Source organism: Camellia sinensis, chromosome 14 (genome assembly GCF_055761805.1).
Source record: "Camellia sinensis isolate YWXY chromosome 14, ASM5576180v1, whole genome shotgun sequence".
Taxonomy (NCBI): Eukaryota; Viridiplantae; Streptophyta; class Magnoliopsida; order Ericales; family Theaceae; genus Camellia; species Camellia sinensis.
The window spans coordinates 95,530,058-95,557,703 of NC_138974.1; the positions used below are offsets into that span (position 1 = coordinate 95,530,058).

The 27,646-nt window shown below is 34.9% G+C and overlaps 2 protein-coding genes across 2 annotated transcripts in view; both read right to left on the reverse strand.

Moving 5' to 3' along the window:
• LOC114322277 (uncharacterized) overlaps positions 1–21,203 on the reverse strand; it is a 62,778-nt gene extending 41,575 nt beyond the window's left edge. Inside the window, exon 1 of the mRNA XM_082906485.1 lies at positions 21,184–21,203. The gene's annotated coding sequence lies outside the window, so the exon portion shown is untranslated. The remainder of the gene's footprint in view (positions 1–21,183) is intronic.
• LOC114322278 (uncharacterized) overlaps positions 9,164–27,646 on the reverse strand; it is a 29,228-nt gene continuing 10,745 nt past the window's right edge. The window contains exons 4-11 of the mRNA XM_082906484.1: positions 22,851–22,932; positions 22,637–22,762; positions 13,858–13,896; positions 13,651–13,719; positions 10,760–11,048; positions 10,417–10,493; positions 9,917–9,983; positions 9,164–9,755 (exon numbers count right to left, since the gene is read on the reverse strand). Of these exons, the coding sequence (XP_082762610.1) occupies positions 9,577–9,755; positions 9,917–9,983; positions 10,417–10,493; positions 10,760–11,048; positions 13,651–13,719; positions 13,858–13,896; positions 22,637–22,762; positions 22,851–22,932 (928 nt within the window). The 3' untranslated portion in view covers positions 9,164–9,576. The remainder of the gene's footprint in view (positions 9,756–9,916; positions 9,984–10,416; positions 10,494–10,759; positions 11,049–13,650; positions 13,720–13,857; positions 13,897–22,636; positions 22,763–22,850; positions 22,933–27,646) is intronic.

Consider the following 27,646-nt stretch of genomic DNA (forward strand, 5'->3'; position numbering starts at 1 on the left):
CTTGGGAGTAAGGAGAAGTTAATAAATGCTAAGATTTTTTTTTTAAAATAAAAAAATCAGAAAATTTAGATTGGGAGATTGGAGCTCTCACAAGGCTTGGGGTTAAAAACCCCTTTTTGCTTAATAGATAGTATAGATTGGTGTATGATGATGTTTGATGAGGTTGAAGATGTAGTTGATGTTTGATGATGTTCACAATGATGGTGATGTTGATGATGTATGATGATGTAGTTGATGTTTTATGATGTTGGTGATGTTGATGATGTTTGATGATGTTCACAATATTGGTGATGTTGGTGATGTTGTAGTTGATGTTTGATGATGTCGATGATGTTTTATGATGTTGGTGATGTTGATGATGTTTGATGATGTAGTTGATGTTTGATGATGTTTTATGATGTTGGTGATGTTGATGATGTTTGATGATGTAGTTGATGTTGATGATGTTGTTGGTGTAGTTAATGTTGCTGATGTTTGGAAAAGAGGAAAATCTAAAAAAAGGCCTACAGTGAGCTTTTAACATTCGAATAGGACTTATTAGTCTACAAAATAAAAGACAGGACCAAATGGTTTAACAAATTAAAATTTGGGATATATTGATGTTTTGCCCTTTTATAAAACGATATAGTTTAGATTATTAAAATAAATAACTAGAAGGAAAATTTATTAGAAAATCCTCTTTCAAGTACTTGTATTTCAATTAGTTCAATTTGTGGTGAGATTACATATTTTGTGATTGGTGTTACGGAATTTTGTAGTAAAGTGGTATGCATCCTTAAAAGGGTTCACACCATAGGATTTTCCATGTTTGTAACATCAAGTCATTAAGTTCGAAATGTAAAGTAGACCATGAAGCCGATCTCACTCGATCATGACACAAAGTTTGGTTTGGTTTGGTTTGCAAAGAACCCAACTCTCTAGCTTGAACAGTTGCAACAATTTAGTGCAAAAAGGCAAAAGGTTGGCAAGCTATCAACAGAAGTAAGCAAATAGCATAACATGAAATATAACTACTTTGGGACAACCAAAAAATGGTAGAAGAGAAAACTAAATAGAATCATTGAAAAAAAAAAAAGACTGTATAATTACTTCATGATATCGTTATATTATTCACTACCGCCATACATACATTTTATCTAAAACAATAATCTATCACTAAAACATTTGCAACCGTCACATTATTATAAGACAAACAAATTTGTCTATTTGATGGTTTTTTTTTTTAAAAAAAAAAAAAAAAAAAAAACTCTTCAATTCCCTGTGAGATATGGCTACAAAATATGGTTCTTCCATACACTCGTTGCCACTATCCTTCTTGGGTTGGAAAATTGAGAGAGGAGTATCTATATGGTAGTATCGATATTTCATGATTTGATCATAGAGTATTTGCGCTTCTTCCTTTGTATCAAAACAATTGAGCCAATACCTCTCACTGATAGCAGGTGGTTAATGAAGTGATTAATGTGAGAATTGTAATAGTAATGTGAATATGATGAATTGTTGTTTTGTTTGGGAAGGAAGATAGTAGAATTATATCAAGGGGCATTTATGTCTTTTGAGTTAATTCTCATGGTTTAATAAGTTTTCACAATTTTGGAGAAATTTTATTTCCACACACCTATTTATCTCTGTGTACATATTTAATGAAATATTATTTTAATGACAATTTTACCCTGAAGTAAAATGACCATAATAGGCATCAAAACACACCATTAACATTGAATAATAGTTTTTTTTGTACACATTATTTAAAAATAAAAAAATCTCAGCGCACATCTTTGAAGTTAAAAAAAAAAACAAACTAAAACCTAATTTCTCTATTGATTCTCATTTCCTCCATTGTTGTTCACTTATTCTATTGACCATTGTTTGCTACACACTCTATAGTTATCTATTGCTTGTAAAACAATACTCTCATATTGTTTTACTATCTAAGTTTATACTCCATTGATTATATCATTTTGTCATTAGAATCTACCATATTTCTTGATTTTTGTGATGAAAGAGTTGCAAATCAATGGAAATTCAAATTCAAATAACAATATGCCTGGTTACAACAAAAGCAGTAATGAAAATTATAAGTTTTTTTCGTGCAAATTTTTTTTCACGATTTTAATTCGGTAAACCATTGCCGAAACATGTTACTTTTTTTGGATATCAACTGCCGAAATTATTAATTCTAGTCGAAAATCAAGTTCTGAATTTGGATATCGGAACTCAACTTTCGAATTTAAGAATTAATTTCGGAAACCAAGTTCTGAATTTTTTTTACATGTTTCGGAAGTTAAAAATCGAATAAACCTTTTTCATTCAAATAATAAGTACCGAATAAACAAAATCGAATTGCTTCTAGAAAAAACAAGAGTTTATGAAAAATAAGAGATAGATAGAGTTGTACGTCTTCAATGGAGTTTGATACAAAACGATGTTGTTTCAAGATCTATGTTGATACAAGTCGATGTCAATTAATGACTTTTTCGATGTTGACTAGATTGTTGATTGAAAGAATCAGTTTGATGATGTAACTGGAAATCAAAGGAGCTAGTTTGTTGTATAATCTGAAGATTCATGGAGCGATTTGCTGAGGGACTTCTTGTGAAAGATGTTGTTGTGTTTTCAAGGTGGGTGGAATAAAAAATAGGTCTATACAATTGATTCTCTGTGGAACAAATGGTTGAGTGGTGTGTGTACAAAAATGTTAGTTTAGGGTATAATTGTAACATGTGAGGGATGGACTGTGAACAAAAATATAAAATTAATTTCATAAAGGTGTGTATTGAGAATTATATATACAGAAATAAAAAAATTGTGTGAAAATAGAATTTGCCAAAATTTTGGCATGGACGCATGCATATTGTTTTGGAGAGACAGAGACCGACTTTTAGTTCGGGCTTATTTAAAGGAGTCTCTTGTTTTCAGGGAGAGAGAGCGAGAGTTTTTTTTATAAGTGAAACTGAGAAGCATATATATATATATATATATAGAGAGAGAGAGAGAGAGAGAGAGAGAGAGAGAGTGAAACTTACGGAGAGACATAGACCGACTTAGGGCTTATTTAAAGGAGTCGAGTTTTGTTAGAGAGAGTGAAACTGAGGAGAAGATAGGAAGCGAAAAAAATAAAATTGAGATTAAAAGAGTGGAGAAGGAAGGGCAGAGAATGGTTACATTCTCCAAGAGACGTCATGGTCTCTTCAACAAAGCCCGACAACTCCGATCCCTTACCGGTACCGACATCGCAATCCTCACCTTTTCTCCACATTTTATTTCCAAGTTTGGCTAACCTAAAAAAGTGCACTTATTTCATCTTTTTATCTTTTTTGGGTCACAACAATCAACATCTCCTCTCTACTTTTTCTACACATAATACAAAAAAAGTCAAAAAGTACACTTATTTAGTCTTCCCAAACTTGGCCTTAAAATGTCTAGTCGCAATAAGGAATAGTAAGAGCTTGGTCATTCTTTTTGTCAGCCACAACTACACTACATATCGGATATGCTAACTTTTTACAACTTTTGTCATAAAACAAATATTTTAACCCAATTTTTTAACTGCACTAATAGAGATGCTCTAACACAGAGAGAGAGAGAGAGAGAGAGAGAGAGAGAGAGAGATAGGGACTAGGCATAACACACAAATTAACTGAGAGAATGCTTGCATTTTCACTATAGAGAGAACTCTTACATGTTGGATGGATGTGAGGCAAATGAGCTCTCACTCCTTATATAGACAACCTAGTATTCCTAGGAACATTCTAGAGCCCTTATTAATTGGGGTGTGTAGAAACTTCATGGAGGCTTCAACCACATTACAAGAATATTTCCTACTTTGGAACTATCTATGTACATTCTAGAATTATGTACAACATTATCATATTTTTTCAAGTCTTCTAGGAGCTTCCGTAATCTTCCATTAGGCTCCATTTCTTAAGTCTTCCTCTTGGTAAACAATTTTGTCTAGGTAATTCAATTTTGTCTAGGCAATTCGGTGGGATGTGACAATGTAACTATGTCCCTGACCAATCACAAATTATCATGTCATCTACTATTTTCCAATCATCCAATATAAAATTATAAGTCCCCTCCTTTCCACCAATTATAACATGTCTGAAACATCATATGCACGTGGACCAATTATAAGTGCACCTTTCTGTTGGGGGTGGCAATGTAAATTTGCTTTGTTGTGCGTGTGTAAGAGATTTCTCTCTTTATATCCTTACTTTTATTCATTTTACTTATGATATGGAGATATCTTCATCACCGCTCAATATTGAAATTGTTTTTAAGCAAGTGTAAAAATTAACCTAAAATGTTTGGGATTTTACAAGTTTTATTATTTATTTATTATTATTATTTTTGAATTGGGATTTTACCAGTTGAACCTAATGAAATTATAACATATTCAATTTTTTACTATTATTTTATTTAATTTGATTTTAAATTTAAATAAAAAATTTAATTTGATATGAATTATTCTAATTTTTTTTTATCAAAATGATTTTAAAAATCCCCCTTCTATCCTAAATTTTCACTTTTATTAAATTTGATGAAAAAAATTGATCTCCAATGCTTTCACTCCATTTGGTTTTAATTTTCAAATCAGTTTTGGGTTTTGAATTTTCAAAAATAGTTTTGACAATTGAAAATAAAAAACTTGTTTAGTTATAAGTTTTGAAAATAATTTTTAAAAATTGAATTCAAAACTTGTTTGGTTATGAGTTTTTAAAACTAGTTTTTTTGAGGAATTTTTTTTTGAGAAAAACTAGGGATCGTGAAAATTTTTTCATGAAAATGATCATGAAAAATTTATGACTCTTGGATTACCTTGATTAGTTTGTGGTGTTTTATTTTAAGTGTAATCCAAAGGTCATGAATCTTTCATGATCATTTTCATGAAATTTTTTTCATGATACCTAGCATTGCTCTTTTTTTTTTTTCTTCAAGAGTGGGTTTGGGTATTTTGTTTTTGTATTTTTTGGCTCTGGTGTGTTTGTTGGCTTACCGTTAGATTCATTTGTTCCCATTCTTTCTTTCCCTTTACCATGGAGACTTTTTCCTTAACTCTTGAAGGCCTAGACTCTGTGGATCTTGCGAAGTGATCTGATGAGAATGTTGATGTGTCCAACCTTTGCTTGATAGGGAAGATTTTGGCCCTGAAAACTTTGAATCGACAAGCCATCTCTAATATCATTCAAGGGGCTTGGAAGCCTAGGGCCAAATTGGTTATCTAGCCACGGCCAAAGAATACTTTTTGTTCCAGTTTGATCATGTGGAAGACCAACACCAAGTCCTCTTGGAGGCTTCTTGGTCGGTGATAGGGAATTTGCTGGTCCTCCAAAAAATTTCGATGGGGAAATCTGCTGCAGAGATGGAGTTTCAGTGGTGTCCATTTTGGGTACAAGTTCATGGGATTCCGGTTGCCAAGATGACAAAACAGATTCGGGAGATCATAGGACGAAGGATTGGGAGGCTCATTGGTGTTGAAGCTGTGCATGATGGTCTTCTGTTCTATCGAAGTTTTCTTCGAATCCGGGTGGATGTGGATGTAAGTAAACCTCTTCCACTTGGAATTATCTTGCAGCAGAAGGGCCCTGAGAACAAAGAAACTTGGATCTCCTATAGCTATGAGAAGTTGTTGGATTTCTGTTACGATTGTGGGAGAGTGGGTCATGAGAAATCTGCTTGTAAATTTGTGTCTCGTGAAGAGGGAGCTAAGTCGGGTTATGGACCAGAGTTGAGGACAAGTCGGGCACCCAAGCTAGACATGACATCCCAGAAGCTCAAATTCGTCGTTGGGTGGACATGGCGGAGGAACGAGTGCGTTTTTTGGCTTAACAAAGGTCGGCGGTGCCACGTACGGAGGACGCACCGAGGTTGGGTACACAAAGTCTAGCTAATACAACAAGGACGAGCGTGGTTGTACTGAAGTCAGTATATCTACCCAGAGGCAAAACATGTCCCAAGTGACGACGGTTAGGGTGGTTGGTGGCGTGCTCAATCAGAAGGGAGATGACGCCAAAACAAAGAGTGGGGCTGGACTGCTTAGGCCTGGATAATACAAGAATGCTGTCAACGCCCTCGGCCTAATCTAGTGGGGGGAATTGGGCCTCAATATTTTGTTACTGAGCCCACTGAGCTAGGTTCAAATATGTTGGTTAACCAAACAAGTGGTAGTAGCATTGGGCCTAATTCTGATTTTCTAATTGAAAAGTTAAGCCCCAACTCCATCCCATCCCATCCCATCAATCTTTCTTGGCTAGGGTAGTTGAAAAGAGCATGGCCCAAAATTTTCAAGATTTGTCTATCAAAAGAAAATCTCAGGATGAAAGCTAGAGAGAGATTGAAAGCTACTAATGCAAATACAACTAGGGCGTGCAAGAGTATGACCCTGTTTGGTAGGGCTTATTTTTAGCTTTTAGCTTAATTTAAGCTATTTTGATGTGTTTGGTTCAACTTAACAATACAGTTTATAGCTTTTTGTAAGTTAAAAATCAACTTATTCTTTGAGTGGGGGAGGAGAAACTTAATTTATAAGTAAAAAATCAGCTTATGTTCACAGCTATAAGTTATAAGCTGTTAGGCTATAAGTTATAATCACTTTCCCACAGCTCCACCAAACGGGCCTTATATATCCAGCAAAGAAGGAGAGGAAATTACTCCATGATAGTTCGAAGAGCTACTTGCGTAGAAGACGGTTGGGAGGGATTCCCAGTCAATTGTTGTTTGAGGTTCGAATTGCTAACTCTGTAGATGTGGTGGACGATGAATCTCTGGTGCAGATTTTGGTTGATACGGTTCATGAGGAGGTCGATGATTATGCTTCTTAGGTATCGAGCACTTTTCCCTCAGAGAATAAGGACACTAATGCATGGCCTTTGGTGGCTGGCCCTTCATAGCCACTAGCTTCATGTTAATGCTCAGCTGGAACTGTCAAGGATTGGGACGACTGTTGACAGTCCGGATCCTCTGAGGGTTGATCACAACCCATCTTCCCTTCTTGGTATTCTTAATGGAAACCAAGAATAAAGTCTCTAAGCTTGATTGTATTCATAGGCGACTTTAGTTTCCTAACAAATATTATGTTAATCCTGAGGGTTTGTCTGGTGGTCTGGTGCTTTGGTGGATGGACGATGCTTCTGTGGATGTTAGGTTCAAATCTCATCATTTGATTCGCTGTATTATTGGTATCCCTAGCGTTGAGGGGAGTTGGGTGGTGTCTTTTGTACATGCTCTTTCAAATCGTGCCAATCGAAGGGAGTTCTGGAAGTTTCTGACCTCTCAAGCCAAGGTCAATCACTACCTCTGGCTATGTATAGGAGACTTCAATCAAGTTAGTTCTATGTGGGAAAATATTGGAGGTTTAGAATGTAGCCGATCTCAGATTACAGGTTTTCAACAGTTTATATCCAAATGTGAATTAATGGATCTAGAATTCAAGCGCCACGTGTACACTTGGTCAAATAACCAGGTTGGAAAAGCCAATATTCGGGAGAGACTTGACAAAGCCTACACAAATGTGGAGTGGCGTGAGCGGTTCCCCTATGCTCAACTCAGGTACTTCATGATTGCTTTATTGGGTTGGACCACTGTCCATTAATTGTTTATTGTTGCATTCCCCCCAAACCAATCCCACTGCTTTTTAAGTTTGAAACAATGTGATCTATGAGTCCAGATTGTGGGGAAGTTATCAAGAGTGCATGGGCCACTTAGGTTCATAGGTCTCTCATGTTTCAATTAACTAATTGTCTAAAGGCTTGTCAGAATGGTTTGGTTTCGTGGAGCAAAGCTAAATTTGGCAATAATAAAAATTGCTTATGGAGTGGAAGCACAAAGTAAACATCATTCAAGGCCAAGAGCCTACTGAGGAGAACTTTTGCCAGCAACAAGTCATCAAATCCCATATTGATGAGCTATTGAAAATGGAGGAGATGCTCTTTCCCCAAAGATCACGCGTCGATTGGCTTTCTTATGGGGATCAAAACTCAGCGTTTTTCCATGCTACGCTTACCTAAAGGCGTCAAAGGAATCAACTAGTGAGGCTTAAATCTGAGAACGGGATTTGGATGGAGTCTGATGATGAACTTAATTCCTATATGCATCTTTATTTTTCTGAGCTGTTTACATCAGTGGGTACTCGGAATCTGCAAGAAGCTTTAGCAGTGGTGCATCCGGTGATAACAGTGGGTACTCGAAATTTGCACGAAGCTTTGGCAATGATGCATCCGGTGATAACGGTAGACATGAATTGGCTCCTAATTCGGGGGGTACTGAAGGATGAAACCAAGACAACAGCTTTCCAATTGGGCTTATTAAGGTCCCAGGGCCTGATGGGTATCTGAGGCTCTTTTATCAGAAATATTGGTCAGATATTGGGGCAGATGTTTCCAACACTGTAAAAAGTTTTTTCGAGAGGGAATTTCTCTTGAAGGAGATGTATCAAACAAATTTAGTTCTCCAGAGAGGCTTTTGCAGTTCAAGCCAATTAAACTTTGTAACTTTAACCTCAAGATAATAACCAAAATTCTGGTAGACCGGTTGAAAGAGGTGTTGGGTAAGATTATTACTCCTAATCGACATTTGTGTCGGGTTGGATGATCCAAGATGACATCCTTGTAGCACATGAGACTTTCCATTCCTTAAAGTTACAAAAGAAGGGCAATGCATGGGATATGGCCATCAAGTTGGATTTTAACAAGGCGTACGACCAGGTTCAATGGGACTTTTTGCAAGCGATGTACAACAGACGGGCTTTCATGATAGGTGGACACATTTAAGAGGATTTGCATTTAGATCCTCATAGTCATATTTATTATTTAATAAATTCTATAATAACTAATGACATTTTTTATCAAACACTATTAAAAAACGTCAATAATTAATTTTTAAATATAGTTTAAAAATTTTATCACAATGAATATCACTAATTATAAATTTTAATAACAATTTAAAAAAATTATCACAAAAAAAGTACTTAATTTTTAACTTTCAGAGGCAATTTAAAAAGTTCTCACAAAAAGACATCATTAATTATAAATTTTAGCAACAATTTATAAAAAAACGTAACAAACAAAAGTCACTAATCAATTTTTAACGACATGCAAAAAATCATCACAAAAAATTATGTTTAGCGACGATTTTACTAAGACTTATTTACAATAAAACTTAATGAAAATTAAATCTAACTATTAAGACCTATTAATAGTTATTTTTTTATTATCAATATATGTTATTGCTTTTGACATGAAATGTACATTAAGGCCTAGTTTGTCAACTATACATTTTAGCCAAAAAAATAAAAAGTTACTATAAATTGTCACATCACTCTCTATTTTTCTGCATATTTTTTCGTAAAAAGTCAAAAACTTACTAAAATAACATCTTCCCAAACAAGGCCTAAGTTAATTTTTAGCCAAAAAGATAAATAAATAAATAAATCAAACACGGGCTTGAGTTGCGATATATATTCCTACTTTGAAAGTAATAATAACCTTCCAGCCATGGTCACAGGGGCATTCATAATGTATCAAACAGCATATACGGTGGAAGCCAGACCAGCCCACAGAAGGGAAGGTAATAATTCTACCCCCGAATAGCGTTCAACTTGAAGCCAGACTGCAAAGCCTTGTGCAGCTCATCCATGATAGAAAAGCCACATAATGCCGGTGTACCAAAAGACAAACAATCTTCAGGTAGCAATGATCTGAAAGAATCACTGTCATTGAAGCTTGCAAAATCACACTCATCCCTGTATCTTAAATCTGGGGAGAGGGAAGATTGCAAAAGGCAAAAATAAGCACAGGAAGTCAATTGAATAAAACTCCATTTACAGATAGATATATATATATGTATATATATATTATATAAATATCTAAACAGTTGTGTATATCATATAAACAATGAATGGATATTTGATTCTTACATTTCAAGAGGTAATCATCCCATTTCTTCTCATCGAAGAACAAAGAACTGCAATCATCCTGTGCAGCCTTTAAGAGAAATAAAATAATAATTATGGAAAAGTCACTCGTAATTGACATAATAGCAAGCTCAAGACCCCATGTTGCCAAGCAAAATATGCTGGAAAAAAGTAACACGGATAGCTAACCAAAATTTGTGTTCCAGTGGACCCGTTTTGGTCAGTTATCCATAACAATGAAGATGGGAAGACCTAACAAAAAGGATACCCAAATACATATAGGCCATGTTTGTTTGGGTGGACATGAGCTTGGGATTGGACTAATAGTCCAATAAAATTATTAATCCAATGTTTGGTTAAACAATTGAAGTAGGGAATAATTATTTTAAACTTGATTATTAGTTAAGATAGGATATATAATCCAACGAATTCGTAATCTTAGGACTATTAGTCATGGGAATGCTAATCCAGTCCGCCCAAACAAACATGGCCATAGACCTTACCATCCCTGTACGATCATTTTTTTGCTTTCCATAGAAAATTGCCAGAACCAAGTGCTCAAGTTCAACATTCTTATCACCTGCGAAATATATGCTCAGGTGTGAGGGGGGAACATGAATATGCATAAACCTACTGCATCCACCAATTGGACAAATCCAGTTTCCTCAACCGAACCCAAAGCAACATTAAGGCTGAACTAGCAATTTAATGCCTTAACTATTTCCAGAACAGCCCAACTTACCTCCATTTTAAAATAAAAAGATTCATAATATCCAGCGGCAATATAAATTTATAATGAGTAAATTCAATAGGATGTTGAGGTCATTACAAAAATAGAAATCTAACCAAGAATGGTAGCTGCATCACGCGATAACTTGTAAATGCTAAACGATGAGAGCTTCGAAGCTAATTGACCTACATAATCTAGCATTCTACCATGGAGCATCATCTCAACACATCTATGAACACTTGAAAGTGAAAGGCCAAACAAAAGATGCTTTACACTGATGAAACGATCACCTTGCATTCTTCTCTCATGGTCAGCAATTTTAATCACTTCAATGAACTCATCTGTAAAAGGTCCAAAGCGACCATCTGATAAAGGAAAAATTACAGCTTCCTGGAAGTACAGCAACTGTTAAAAAACAAAAAATAAAAAAACAAAAAACACAAAACAAAACAAACGACATCATGAAAGGAGACATAAAATAGAAACCATAGAGAGAGCATTGCGAATGGGATTCAAGGCACCATGATCCAATTACCAATTTCATGTACACATTCTTACCAACAAAAATTACATGACCAAACATTGCAAGATAGGGCTGTCAAACAAAAACTGACTAATCCGCAAATCAGTCTGAACTGCTTCTTTTTCTTTCAAAAACCAGTCCCCTGTCCAGGTCCAATTTATTTTTATTTTTTATAAACGTATTAAATCATTTAGACATGCAGTTTATTGCTCCCAGATTGGTGTGCAGTTCCTGGTTTTCCCCAAAATCGAACCAAACTAATCCATTTACACCCCTAATGCAAGAAGCTAAGGAATTCGGTGAGACCAACAGAACACCCACCCAGGATGCACTACAGTAACTGAAAACAGCCGAAATGAAGGCAGGAAAAATGAAAAATCAAAAGTACACCACAAAAATATATGAACCACTTGAACATGCAGGGCATAGAACACATAAAATTAGGAAAACCTATGAAACAACAAGAACTAGCTTGTGGAGCTAGTGATAGGGGACGGGAACAAATTTTGTTGAAGCATAAACTGAAGATTAATTCAACAGTAACTATATTTAGGAATTTGTATTCTATTTTTCCTTTTGTTCCCTTGCTGGTAGGGGTGAGAGTTTGACATCCAACCCGTTAACACAACTCAAAATTTACACAGAATTAGAGAGTTAGGGTTGGTCATTTATTTGACACAAACACAAACATTAAACATTACATGACACGACAACACGAATATTAAATTGGTTGATTTAGGGTTGAACACGCGTAAACTGAGCAGGATCCATACAATAATTCATGTCAGCATGTGGACATGAAGGAACCCACTATAAACCCAAATGCAACCTTTAGTAGCCATAGAATTTCGAATGTTTTATTCTTAGCCATTGAATTATATTTTGGTAAGGGAATATAACTTGTTTTAGCAGTTTTGGTAGATGTTTGGATATTAATGTGTGACAATCTATTAAGCACTGACACTTCAAAACAAGTGTCATAGAGGTATTGAACATAGGGACACGCCATCCGGTGTGCAGGTTTATTTAATTAATTTTTTTCAAGGGACACGTCGGGGCCACATCAAGGACACTTCCGATTGTTTGTAAAATATCGAATTACTTGTTTGTGGATGTAGAATTAATTTACGTAGTAAATAAAATATAATATATCGTCGTGTGCACGCTATGTCTGTGTCCGCATTTAAACGCAAAGTACCTAAAGGTAATACAGAAATTCCATCACCTTCATTAAAACAATTACAACTATCATTACCATACGGGAGGTCGATAAAAGTTCCTCAAACTGCATCATTACTCAGGGAAAATCAATATAATTTACCCAAATAACAACTCTATTCATTTTTACTTTAAAAATAAAATTTTATTTTATTTTAGTATAAGAAATCATTTCACACATTCTATAAATGAGAAAAGAAGTGAGAACAAGAAGTCCAACATCAATTTTAGAAGTCAAACATCTAAATAAATTTTCAAAAATTGTTCCTAAAATTCAGAATTTCATGCTTGCGTAAGCAAAAAACATGTATAACCCCAACTGTGCAAAGTTAGTCCAGTTATACAAACAATTTTAAAAATAATAATAGCAAAAGTTAGGATGTGTGTTATACACATGTCAAGAAGTGTCCAACATGAACATGCCAAAATCTTAATAGTGTATGTGCAACTTAGGAACTCAAGAAAGGCCATTTCAAATATGGAACAGAAAACCACCAAAAAAAAAAAAGAGTATAAAGAGAGAAAAATGCATAAAACAAGCACTTTGATTCATCCATTTACATAAAGTTGTAACATTTCCACACACACAAGACAAATTAAGTGAAAGGGGGTGGGCGGAAAGAGCAGAGAGAGGGTGATACTGCAGATGCTTTCATAGCAGCCAATTCATAGAGCCCAATGAATAAGCCATCAGCTAAAACTGAGCATGCAAAAGTAACATCCTCAGCGAGAAACACATCATCTGCTGTATTAGGTAAACAATTACGTAGCAATTGAATGTCAACGCCCCCCAAAGCCTCTAAAACCAAAGAATCAAGAATACGATAACTTTTCTCAGTTGTCAACTCCAAGGTAAGCTGCATTTTACAATCTTCTTGCTTCTCAATGGACAACATATCAGACTTATGATTAAGATTGATCACTTAAATTTTAAGAAAGTAAAAATAATATAGAACCTTACCAAAAAAAAAAAAAAACTGGTAAAGAAACCAAAGCGAAACAGAAAAATGTGCTCCAACTACTAAATTAACAAACAATGAGTGTTTAGAACACACGATGCTGAAGCTGCAACTCATGTCAGCAGAAGATTTGGACAGCAGCACCAGATTTTATAGAATAGAACTTGAAGTACTAATTATGATGTTAATTTAGCATAACTCTTTTGAATGTTAAGAAAAATTACTCTAAAAAGAGGACAAACAATAGTGACAAATTTCTAAGAGTTCAACAAAGAAGTCAAGAACACAAAAACTGCCAAGTTCATACCTTCAGAGGCTCATAATTCCTAAGCATCTCTAATGCAATTGCTACTTCGTTTGGGCTAATATCATTCCACTACATCCATAAAATTAATAATCAACATAGCAAGATTCAGTAAATTATGTTTGGAAATAAGTTAATATAACCTTGTGAAATAATCCTGTCTAGAATAATTGGACAAGATTATCATATATACACTGGAGAAAATAATACCTCGGGACCAAAAATAGGAAAAACCCATGGACGAAGAACCTATAACAAAAAGTATGAACAAAAAATTGAACTTCCTAAAACAATTTATATCTGAAAAATAAATAGACAAATGAAGAAAAATAGGAAAAACAAATAAAGAAAGTCATACAGGCAGTCATGACTACCAAGGTACTTACAACGAAGGAAAGACAACAGCCAAAAAAAAATATCTTTGTCCACAAAAGGGTGAAATAAATCCCAATTTCAGTCCCGATTCTTAGGAAGTTAGCTGATGCAATCCACAAGAAGAGCAAAAAAGAGTTTAAGAAGTGGCAATATTTGGAAATTGCCATGGATTCAAGTTTTTTTTATTAAAGTCTTATTTTCTGTTTTTTTAGAGTTTTTAGGTCATGGGTATTTTGGCAATTTTCATATTTGCTATCATGGGCTGTAGGGGTCGCCCATGGGTCGTCAAGTGGGTCAAGTTAATAAATTAATTTTTAGTTATGTTTCTTATTTGATCTTAGATAGGTTTTGAAAGTCAACGTTTTACTCGTTTACTTTTTTTGTTCTAGTTGGTCTAGGAAATCTTTGAATTTTATATTAAGTCATGTAATGCTTTTGATTCAATGGAATTGATATTTTAGGCTCCGTTTTTGTTTAGAAAGAAACGAATGATAGAAAATGAAAATGGTAAAAATTGAAGTGAAAGAGAGGGAAAAAAATGAAAATTTATTTTCTTGCATGCATTTGAATAGATAAAAAAAAAAATTTGCAAGAAAAGGATGGAAACAAATGTAATCACCGCATAACAGGGGGTTGTTAAGAGAAGTATGGACAAAGAGGGAAACAAAATACTCTTCGTCAAGTTTTGTGGGAAAATGTATATTTTGCAAAAAAAATTGTAAGCTTAACTAACAAGCGAATTTGAGTTGTACAGGAAACTTTAGTTTCCATTACTTTCGAGAACTCTTTATCTAAAGAAACACAAAAAATTATTTTTCTCTTTTTTCTTTGACTTTCATGTATTCTCTGTCTAACCTAATTGGGCCTTAGAGGATTTTAACAACTTTGGAGCTTTCTTATGAATTGTGTAATGCAATCAAACCTTAAGTGTGATGCCTAAGGCCTCAATGAGTGATTCCTAGGAACTACCTTCTTCTCCTTCTTTCTCTCATTTATTTTCTGCACTTCAACAGCCCAAATACTGTTTTATGGGTACCTGTTCACAGCCCTAAAACAGCCCCAAAAAATCTCATCTTTTCATGCTTATACTCTTACCATTTATTACCCTAAACAAACCCTACCTGTCCCCTACTCTTATTGCAATTTCAGCTATAACACCCCATTAAAATCAGCCCCAAAGCTAACTGTTGTTGCTATCCGTACTTCTAAATTGGTAAATTAAACTTTGCCCCCTTAAGTTTGACCGTTTTCCCACTTTGGCCGGCCCTATGGTTTTTTTTTTCACTTCGGCCCTTCACGTTTCAAAATTTTCCCAATTTACTCCTGAAGCTAACTTCCTTCCAAATTCAGGCGGAAATTCGTGGGCCCACAAATACACAAGTTAGATCCAAAACCTCAAACCCGAAACCCAACCCCAGCCCACCCAACCTTCCAAACCCACAGCTCCCCACTAAATAGCCTCCCACCATCTCCCCCTTAGCATCTGAACCCTCCACCGCCCCAACCTCAATCTCTCCCTTCTGTCCCCAACCACCAACAACATCGAAACCAAGGCCAACACCACCAGATCTACAGCCAATCACCATTAACACCGCACACTGCCCATAACCTCCATCCTCATCTCTGTCTTTAACTTGCAGTGACGAACAGTGAGATCAGCAAGTAACTCTTAACATAAAGACCTGCAACCACATCGAGATCGAGATCGAGATAGGGGAGGGATTGGAGGTTAAAGAACAGAAAGAGAGATAGGGCAATAGACGTTAAGGAAGGTGGAGTAAGGAATGGTGGCAGTGGAAGCAAGGGTGGTTAGGAACAATTTCCAACTTCAACCTGAATTCTCAGCTCATTAGTGCATACAAAAGAATGAAAAGAATTATTTGGCTTTTCCCATCAATAAGGTAAATGCCATGTATATATAATAGATTCATGACACAATTTAAGAAAAGATATATATAAGAAACAATATTAAATTAATGATTGACACAATCACAGATTATATACATAGGCAGGTTTTGGGAAGGAGATTGAGAGGCTATTTTAGCCTCATTCAAATAGCCAAAAAGTTGTACCGTAGCTGAGTTTTTTCTTTTTTAATCAAAAACTGATGCGGACAAATTCATGACTGTACAGGGCAGATTTGAAATTACATTTTTGCCCTTTTAATTTTTGACTAACGCACCAACTTAGCATTCAACACATAGGGGCAATTTAGTCATTTCATATCCCAACAAATCAATCATCACGTCAGGCACAACTTTTTGGGAATAATTTAATTATTTTTTTTATCTCAATATCATTTCAACCACATTTTTCAATACAACAATCAAACAAAAAATTCAATTTATCTTCCTAAACACAAAAACTAAAATAGCATACTAAAATAGTCAAAAAGCCAAAAAGCCTAAAAGATAGCCACTTCCCAAACACCCACATAATACTAAAAATAAAAAGATTCTATGTACTCTAATTTCTATATTCAACACTCCCCCTCAAGCTAATGTGAAGATATTCAACAATTGCAGCTTGCCAATGGATGACTGGAAGAAACCGGAAAAAACTCAACAGCTAGTCCAAATAAATGCTACCGAACAAATCTGGTAGTCCACTAAATAAAAAAAAAAAGTCAAAAAGTGCTTAATACATCAACACCACTCCCTAAAAAGGGGAAAAAAAGAAGAAGAACTGCCCTAGAAGAAGCTGACCAAAATCAATGTTGGGACCAGTGTTTTAAAAAGCTCTAGGCGCATCGAGGCGCCAAGGTCACCTGGAGCCTAAGCGCCGAGGCGCGAGGCAAGGCGTGCGCCTCACCAAAGCGAGACGTAAGTTATGAAAGTTAAGCAAAATATTAATATAACACAATTTTCAACATAGAAAGTATTTAATATGTATATTATTAATTTTTTTAATAAGAAGATTAGAGAAGAAGAAAAAATATAATTAATTTTTTTAATATATATTATTTTATTTATTTATTATATTTTTTACATAATGTGTTTTAATTAATTTTTTTTATTTTATTTTACATACATGTTTATTTTTTTTTATCACTATAAGTATATATTATATTTTATATATTATATAAGCATATTAGATATTATATATTATATAATAGATATTATACGTATTATATAATATTATATATATATATGAATCAATTATATATTATATATAAGTATATTATATATTATATAATAGGTATAATATAATGTATTATATATATATATATATATATGAATCAAAAGACAGAAGCGAGAGAGAGAGAGAGATCGCGAACGGCGAGAGAGATCGCGATCGTGAGCCAGACAGAAGCGAGAGAGAAGACGACGAAAGAAGAGAAGAGAAGAGAAACGAAGAGAGGAGAAGAGAAGACGAGGCAGAAGAGAAGAAGCGGAGAGAGAAGAGAAGAAGCAGAGACGAACCTGAAGAAGCTCAGATCAGTCGATTTCGAAGCTCAGATCAATCGATTCGAAGAAGCTCACCAACAGATTTGTATTGTATAAGAGTTTTAATCCTATGTGGCTAGTACACAAACACAAAACAGGTCAGCCCTAGCCTAGGTGAAAGGTGCGTGCCTCAGCGCTTTACGTGCGCTTTTTGCAATGCGCCTCGCTTCGTCTACTTCGAGCGCTAACGTTGCGCCTCGCCTCGCTTAGCACCTAGGCGCGCTTTTTAAAACACTGGTTGGGACAGTTTAAAGAGGTCATGCCGGACCATTGTAGGAACTGACCGGAATCAATGTCGGGACAGTTTAAGAGGTTATGTCGGACCGTTGTAGAGACTAACTGGATGTTGAACCAGCAAGTATGATACATACGTAACTTATGATGTGGTTCTAAACGATGATGGCAATAGATGACTGTGTGTGCCAAGGGGCGGCTTATTAGAAAATACACCAAGAAGCGGCTTAGGTGGTGCACCAAGAGGGCAACTTGGGTTGTGTGCCAGAGGGGGTGACTTGGATTGTGCGTCAGATGGGGCGCCTTAGGTGGTTCACATGGTATATCACCATGCTCACCACGATATAGGTATAATACCCCTCAAACTCAAATAGGTTTGAAGATGGAAACTTATTTGAGGTTGAAATAGAGGGAAAGACAAAGTGAAATAGAAACACACCAAAAAATGGATTGCGAGTAAAAAAAAAATATGATAGAGATATTTGAGATAGGAATAAACTAGTGGATAAAGGAAAAGATCACCACGAAGTGATACTGAAAGAAAATATGGCAATGGAATGGGTTGAGATCCGGAGGGCAGCCAAGGCAAGGCTGTCGCCTGCTGGTGAAGCAAAATTACTAGATACTTGACCTAGCTTTGATACCAAATGCTACCTGAGACCAAATTCCCAATTTGATAGTATCTAAATGCCGTCGAAACAAACCTCAAGAAAATTTATAATAAATTGATGGTATGCTTATCTAGTTTCCATAGGGTCAGGGAGATACTATAAAATATTAAATCCAAACAATGCATTAAAAATTGGCTTGACAACTATCACACTTCAAAAATATCTTAGAAGCCAATCAACCAACATAACCAAAATGAATTACCACAATGAACATTCAAGAATGCATTTATTTCACAACCTAGAAAACAAAATAAAATAAAAAATTACCTTGACTTCTTTTTTGGCACTACATGGATATAGCTGCATAAAGACAAATATTTAAATGAGAAACATACAAACTAACAATAATTATTAAAGCCAGAGCAATTGCTAGGAATGAGGAAGAAAGATTCTTACCTGTGTTCTGTCATCATAAATATCATGTTCCCGCAATTTGGAAAATTGATCAGCTTTCACCTTTCTTTCGGCACTACATTTATGTTGCTGCATAAAGACAATATTGATTTTTTTTTTTTCATAATAAACAACAATGAAATATTTCTAAACTTAATTATTATAAGTCCATTTGGATAAATATGAATTTCAAATTAAGGGATTTAAGGTTAAATTTTATAAAAATATTGGAGAATAACTATTACAAGTAGATTGGAAAATTATAAAAGAAAATAAGTCGACATACAAATGATATATTTATTAGGAAAATTCTATAAAAACTAATCGTAAAAAAGTGTGTATTGCATGTCGTAGTTATGATCTTTATAGTCTTTGGTTATGACACATTATGGTATTAATTATGACTCATTGTAGTATTGGTTATAACTTAGTTATAATTTCTTGCGACTGTTATTTTGGTTATGACTCATTGTGATGTTAGTTATGACCTATTGGGATTATTTTTAGGTTATGACCGAAGATGTGGTGTTTGGTTATTATTTATTATGGTCCTTTTAGTTGTAATAAAAAATGATTTAGTTCTAACACTTTATGGTATTAACACCACGAAATATCATAACTTGTATATGGTATACCCTTTTGTGGAGTGTATGGTAGAAGGACTCATGCTAGTAGAATCTTTGTAATTAGAAAGAAAATACTTAATAGAAGGGACATCATCACCATTTTAAGGAGGGCACTATTACAATTTTATGAAGGATATATATAATTTATATATGTTAGGGTACTAACAGAATTATCAAAAATCCGGGGGAAGAAAGATTCTTACCCTTGGTCCTACTGTAGATCCGTCCCTGATACATTCCAACAATTATTAAAGCCAAAGCAATTGCTAGGAATGAAAAAGAAAGATTCTTACCCGTATAGTGTCACAAAGATCATGTTCCCTTAGCGTGGAAAATTGATCAACTTTCACCTTCCCCTCAGCAATAGCTACAAGAGGATCACATTTACACTGCACATGGAAAAAGGTGTTTTCACATATGAGAAAAAGAGAACAGGTAAACAACCAGAAAAGAAAAAAATTTCTTTTATATAAAAATTCTTACAGAGTCAAGAATTTCACATAATTTTGAGTACTCATCCTCAACCACACTCTAATCAAATATTCTCTCCAAATCTTCCTGGAATATAAAAGTAAATGAAAATGAGAGCAATGGAACCAACATTCCTTAACAATTCACCCTATAAACACTTGTGTAAATTCAAACATATTATGAGAAACACCACAGCTATAGCAAAAAAACAAAAATTATGTTAATTAAATATATCAGAAGAAGATACATCAATAATGACACAAGACAAAAGTGATACATTTGCAACAGCAAAATCACATACCGGCAACCGCCAATGTGTATCATTTTATATATTCAATGTAAGTGCACTATGAAAGAGACCTTCCAAACCATAAAAACCCATGCAACAAAGACATTCATACTATAATATTATAATCTACCACCATTATAACAAAAACAACAACAATGATAACAGAAAAATAGTTCAAATAAAAACAACACAAGACGCACATCATGAAATGATCAAGTCCAATATAATTTATTGACCTAAGAAGCACTTGTGTGAGAATCAAGTAGCAGTCAACTAGTTCAAACTACAAAACTCGCCTTTTAAAAAGTAGAGCAATATAAAATTAAAAAAAGGATAAGATGAACACTAAAGCAATTGTGAGGGTTCCATGATTCATATAGTCCCTAACCCATCAAAACAAAAGGAACACCAATATATAAGATGAACACTACTTGAGCAAAAATGATTTGATATTTAAAATCCTTGCGTTAGTCAATTGACAATGGACACAACACAACCATTCTTAACCCACCATAGTAGCACAATGGAGAATCACATATAACTACTTCACTATTTTCATTCGGCACACATCAAGTTAAAATGACTCATCCACTCTGAATTCCTATCAGCACTCGTTCATCATCAAGCTCGGCCATATCCACCTAGTGAAATTTAGATCTAGTCATCTAAATCTTACTTGACAAACATATAATGAATCACCATCAAATCCATGAGTTGTTCAAACACAACAAAATAGAAATCTAATGTAATTTTTTTAGTTACACGAGACTCAAGCAAATATTAAACCACAGAAAATTGATGAAAGCTCTGTGAGACTACTACCAAAAACAATATCCACGAAAATTTGGCCACGGGCACATTAAGGCGGAATTTAGAATTTACCATATCAAAAACACTCAAGACAAACTTAACAATACTTTTAAACACACTTTCGCCAACAGTATTGTAATCCTTGTCTTTGATTAGCACCTTGAAGGAACAGAACATAACATAACACATCGTTCCATGCGCTAATACCGCAATAGCCTTACCAATCTTGATGTATTGTTCTTCTTTGATTGGCCCAGACCACGAGGCATCATGGACTACCTAAAAATATAAATTTGGTAAAATTCAGGGATTGATGGGCAATGCACAATAAGTGAAGTAAAAACGAAAAAAAAAAGGGTTAAATATATCTTTAGATAAATCAAAAGTAATATCATTCCATATTTTTATACTTCAATTTCCACACCTACCAATGCAGGGTTTTAGTGTTGGACAAAAGGGACTTAAGGCAAACTAAGACACAACATCAGTTAGCATCCTTTTAGTACAAATTAACTATTATTATGTTGATTTTTAATGGACACGCAGCACAAATCACCCAAAAATACATGTTTTGGCTAAAGCTAGTGTGCTTAATAAACTATGCCCATTTGCCCTTTTGCAAAGGCAATTTCTGACAATGGATCATGAAAATTATGCTGGCCTTGATAATCAATCTAGTGTTCAAATAACGTTTTCCAAAGCGCAATTAGTTATCAAAAGTGATTATCAACCAAGATGGTTGTGCTGCAGTGAAAGTAATAATAATTGAATCACCTTATGACAATACATACATACACGCCAAGGGACATCATGATTTAGCATTTCGCAATGTCAAGATGAAAAAAGAGAGTAAGAAATAAAACCATAATATGCTCCACGATCATACATTAAACAGAAAATAAATTTCTTATTCATCAATGTTTCATAATATGCCCCATAATCACACAATCAATAGACCATAAAGTTTCTCATCAAAATAAAATTTAAAGAAAAAAAAAAAAGAAAAAAGAAAAAGATTCATATTCCTTGAATACAATAGAATTCAAAACAAACAAAAAATTTCCATTACTACCAAAACCAAATTTTCCATTCTCTGTCTCAACCCATGTTACTTGGATCGTTATGCAATATGGAATGGGAACTAAAACAAGAACATAAAACACCACATGCACTAAAATGTGAAACGATAGGGGTAGACTTGTATAAATTACAATATTAAAATTTAAGGTACTCCTAGAGCAATTTACTTTCAAAGATTAGACATCCAATAAAAAAAATAGTACATTTTTTTCAATTGATCATGAAAAAGCACATTTTCATAAGCATTATGAGCATTTTTTCCCATTTAGTCCTTCCAAAACTACAGTCCTCCTTAGATTTTAGTTCATTATATTTAATTTTTCCCCTAAGAAAAACAAAGGAAAAAATTTTTGGAATCACTTTGGATAGATAATTAATTGCTTTGGAACAAAAGTGTACCATATTTCAAAACGTGCTAGTAACACTTGGTCAAGATTATATTTCTTATTAGGCTTGTCCTTCCTAAAATGCTCTAGTAGCAATTAAAAAATTCAAAAACTCCATGAATAAAAAAAGTACGTCGCTAAAAAAATCAAGAACACAGATAAAATAAACAAATAATTTATAGACCTCCAACAAAAGGTTGTTTTCTACCTTTCCCAAATAAGGATAAAACAACCAAGAAACCTTTCTGGTGGCTAGGCCACTCCCTTCAAGCTCCAATGTTTGCCTAACATTGCTTTTTCCAAAATGGGTCTCATATGGTTCAAGTGTCAACACCTAAAAAAGTGACAGCAAAAGAGGGAGGGAGTTAAGATCAAATTCTCGTACAGGCAAGTACATTCAGCATTCTACAATGAGCAAATACCTTTCTGCTGTCTTCTTTTTCTGAACTGCTTTTAACATAATAATCTGCCAGCATTCGTTTAGACACAATTAGAGCAGCTTCCCTGTTTAAGAATGAGTAATCAAATACAGGTGAACAAGAATGAGACTTGATAATCTACAAAAGAAAAAAAGGCATAGTGGTGCTTACAAAAAGATGCACCATAATTATAATTTATAAACAAGAGTCTAGGTGCATCTACATTACTAAGAAGTAAGGACTCTCAAAAAGTCAATTCCCTTGGTCTGAATCATGATGGACCCATTTTGTTGGTTTGAAGCTATATATGTACATTCCTTTATTGACAAAACATATAGTTATACCAACACATCCATGAACGAGGAAGGAAGAAATTAAAATTCCAAGGTATTAGTTCAGTAGGTAGTTGTTTAACTAAGAACTACTAAAGCACGAATGACAAAGCATATATAGGAAACCAATTGGGTAAAAAAAATTGGGATAACTGGGAACGTAAGCAAATATTGTTTTAAGACATAAAACAACAATGTAGGGACTACAAAGACGCACCATCCAACTTAATTTCCCATAACTTGCATAGACCACACTACGCTTATCAATTGAAAATATTGATATAAAATACATTAAAACTAGGAAAGATGTACAATTAATTGTTGCTAAAGATAAGGTAGTAACAGTTACAAGAATTGGAGGCAGAACATAATCGTGTTAATTAAACTTGTAATGGGAGAAATTATAATTAATGTGATTAGCACCTATGAATCCCAAATAGGTTTGGAGGAACAAATTAAAAACACAATTTTGGGATTAACTGGATGAGTTAATGCAACAAATATCTATTTTATTTTATAGGAAATAAAAATAATTATGTGGATATTTCGACGGTTATGTAGAAAAAGATAAGCAAGGAACAAGAGAATACATAGTGGATATGATTTTGGGAACCGAAAACAGGGCCACAGACTTACATTTCTCAGTAACATTTGATCTTATAGTAAACATTACCTTCATTAAAAAGAGACGGGGGAGAGAGAGAGAGAGAGAGAGAGAGAGAGAGAGAGATTTCAATAACTTTTAAAAATGTGTTAAATAAGAGACAAATAGATTATTTTCTGGTAAGAAAAACATGTTACTTAATATGTAAAATTACAAGTGTATCCCCGAACATCACAAGATAAGCATACATAAAGGAAAACTCTATCCATACATAGCAGTAATATGATCGTCGTAAATAGAAATGTTAGAGGAAGGAGAAGAGCTAAATTGACATGGATTGTGGTAGTAAGAAATTATATGAATTATTTAATTAAACTAAACTTTGCTACCCCAACCCTAGTGAAGAGAAAGAAAACTTGGCATCGCAAACATCAATATTCTCACCTAACGAACTAAACTTTGCTACCCCAACCTTGGTGAAGAGAAACCCTCTACTCTAAGGTTCGCCTAATGAGTCCCCAATTCTTCTGATTGTTTTGCACCCAACAAATATCGAAGCTGTACCGCCTTAATATATACACACTGCGTTTGGTTAAATTTTTTAATCAATTTTTCAAAATCCAAAACCTATTTGGCTTCCGATTTTTGAATACTCATTTTAAAATCCAAAATGTCACGGGAGACCTATAAATCCTATATATTTAAAGGTTGTTTGCGAGGTTCCAAATAAGTGTATTTTTTGATTTTTTATGAAATATAGGTTGAGGTTGAAGTGATGTTGTAGAGAGGTGATGTGACTTAAATAAGATGATGTGACTTAAATAGAATAGTGACTTTTTGACTTTTTAATTATTTTAGTATATGCCAAACAAAGCCTATAAATTTTATAAAAATTAATAATATTTTTTTATCAAATATTATTAAAAAATATCATTAATAGTTAATTTTCAACGAAAGTTTAAAAATTTTATCATAAAAAATATTATTAATTATAAATTTTAGCAACAGTTTAAAAAAAATCATCACAAAAAAATGTCACTGATTTTTAATTTTTAGAAACATTGAAAAATTTTTAGAGACAGTTGAAAAATTTGTCATAGATGATGAGAATAATGGGAGTCGAGGAATATTTCCTAAAGTAGTTTGTGAGTATCCCGATGTCTTCCCTAAAGACCTCACGACATTACCACCTCATTGTGAGATAGAATTTTCCATCGACTTAGTGCCCAGGACCACACCTATTTCTATGCCTCCCTACAGATTTGCCCCGGCGAAGTTACTTGTCTTAAAGGAGTAGTTGCAAGAATTGTTAGACAAAGGTTTTACACGCCCTAGTACTTCGCCATGGGGAGCACCGGCGCTATTTGCGAAGAAGAAAGATGGTTCATTACGGTTATGTATCGATTATCATAAACTCAATAGAGCCACAGTTAAGAACAAATACCATTTACCCTGGATAGATGACCTTTTTGACCAACTTAAGGATTCTCGATGTTTCTCGAAAATAGACTTAAGATCGGGCTATCATCAGTTGTGAGTGAATGAGGAGGACATTCGCAAGATAGCCTTCTGTACCCAATATGGCCACTATGAATTTCTAGTAATGCCGTTTGGCTTAACCAATGCTCCTGCAACTTTTATGGACTTGATGAATCTAATTTTTCGAGAATTTTTTGATAAGTTTGTGGTGGTTTTTGTTGATGACATACTTATTTACTCGCCCTTCAAAGAGAAGCATGAGAAACACCTTCAAATCGTCTTACAACTTCTTAGAGAACACCGACTCTATGCTAAATACAAGAAGTGTGAGTTTTGGCTCTCAAAGGTGAAGTTTTTGGGTCATGTGGTCTCAAAGGATGAAGTGACAGTAGATGCATCGAAAATTGAAGCCATACAGAAATGGGAATGACCTAGAAATGTGTTTCAGATATGTAGTTTTTTGGGGCTTACTGGGTATTATAGGCGTTTTGTAAAGGATTTTTCCTCTTTAGCGGCACCATTGACCAAACTAACCGGGAATGGGGTGAAATTTATATGGAACGATGCCAGTGAGAAATCTTTTCTAGAATTAAAGGCCAGATTAACTACCGCGCTGGTTTTGATTATTCTTGAGAGAGGAAGAGGTTGTAATGCATCAAAAGAAGGGCTGTGGTGTGTCTTAATGCAGGAAGGCAAGGTTGTAGCGTATGGTTCTCACCAACTGAAAACTCATGAGAGAAACTACCTTACTCATGATCTTGAATTAGCTGCAGTCATTTTTGCTTTAACATCCTGGAGACATTACCTATACGGAGAGAAATTTGATATATTTTTCTGATTATAAGAGCCTTAAGTACTTATTCTCGCAGAAAGATTTGAACCTACATCAGAGAAGATGCATGGAATATATGGAGGGCTACGATTTTGAATTACATTACCATCCGGGAAAGGCGAATGTTGTCGTAGATGCTTTAAGTAGAAAATCTATGAGCACGATTGCCAGCCTTGCCATGAGAGAATGGAAGATGTTGGGGGATTTAAATGAATTCGAGGTACAACTCGGTGAATTGCCTAATCAAGCTACGTTGTTTTCGATTTCAATTCAACCATCGTTAGTCACTCAAGTTTTAGAAGCACAATAGAATGATCTGGAAGTGCGGATTATGAGAGAGAAGATCTCACAAGGACAAGGGGATAAGGGATTAAGGGTGCTTTCCGATTCAGGCATTCGATATGTAAATTGCCTTTTTGTTCCACAATCTTGTAGAGAGGATGTATTGCAAGAATTCCACCACTCCCGTTTAACCGTTCATTCCAGAGGTACAAAGATGTATCAAGACTTGTGTCGTCAATTTTGGTGGAAGGGTATGAAGAGGGATGTAGCTCTATTTGTGGCTAAATGCTTAACGTGTCAATAAGTCAAAGCGGAACACCAAAAACCAGCCAGATTATTACAACCCATGCCGGTAGCTAAATGGAAGTAGGAACACATCACCATGGACTTTGTCTCCGGCCTCCTTAGAACTCAAAGGGGTAATGATGCTATTTGGGTGGTAGTGGACCGACTAACTAAATCGGCACATTTTCTTGCGATGTGTATGAGTGACTCCGTTGACTACTTAGCAGAGTTGTATGTTAAAGAGGTTATTCGGCTTCATGGGGTTCCCATAAGTACAGTTTTGGATAGAGATCCTCGCTTCACCGTACGATTATGGCAAAGCTTGCAAACTGCCATGGGGACTCAATTGAACTTTAGTACCGCTTATCACCCCCAAACTGATGGCCAATCGGAATGTACCATCCAAATTTTAAAAGATATGTTAAGGGTCTGTGCACTAGACTTCAAGGGGACGTGGGAGAAATATCTTCCATTAGCCGAGTTTTCCTATAACAACAGTTTTCAGGCTAGCATTGGGATGGCACCTTTTGAGGCATTATACGGGCGTCCATGTAGGTCTCATGTGTGTTGGATTGAGGTAGGAGATTCACCCATGCTTGCCCCGGACTTAGTTCGTGAGACTACGGAAAAGGTAGTCGTTATCCGAAAGAGACTAATCAGGGCGCAAAGTCGGCAAAAGAGTTACGCGGATCGAAGGAGGGGCATTAATCTTTGAAGTGGGCGACCACGCATTTTTGAAAGTATCACCAAAGAAGGGTTTGATGAGATTGGCCGAAGTGGAAAACTATCACCTAGATACATTGGCCCATTTGATGTTATTGAACGGGTGGGAGAAGTTGCTTACCGTCTTGCCCTTCCTCCACAGATGTCTGAAATTCATGACGTGTTTCATGTCTCCATGCTTCGCAAATATGAACCCGATCCCTCACATGTATTTGATTGGGCCGAAATCAAAATAGATAAGAATGTTACTCATGAAGAAAGA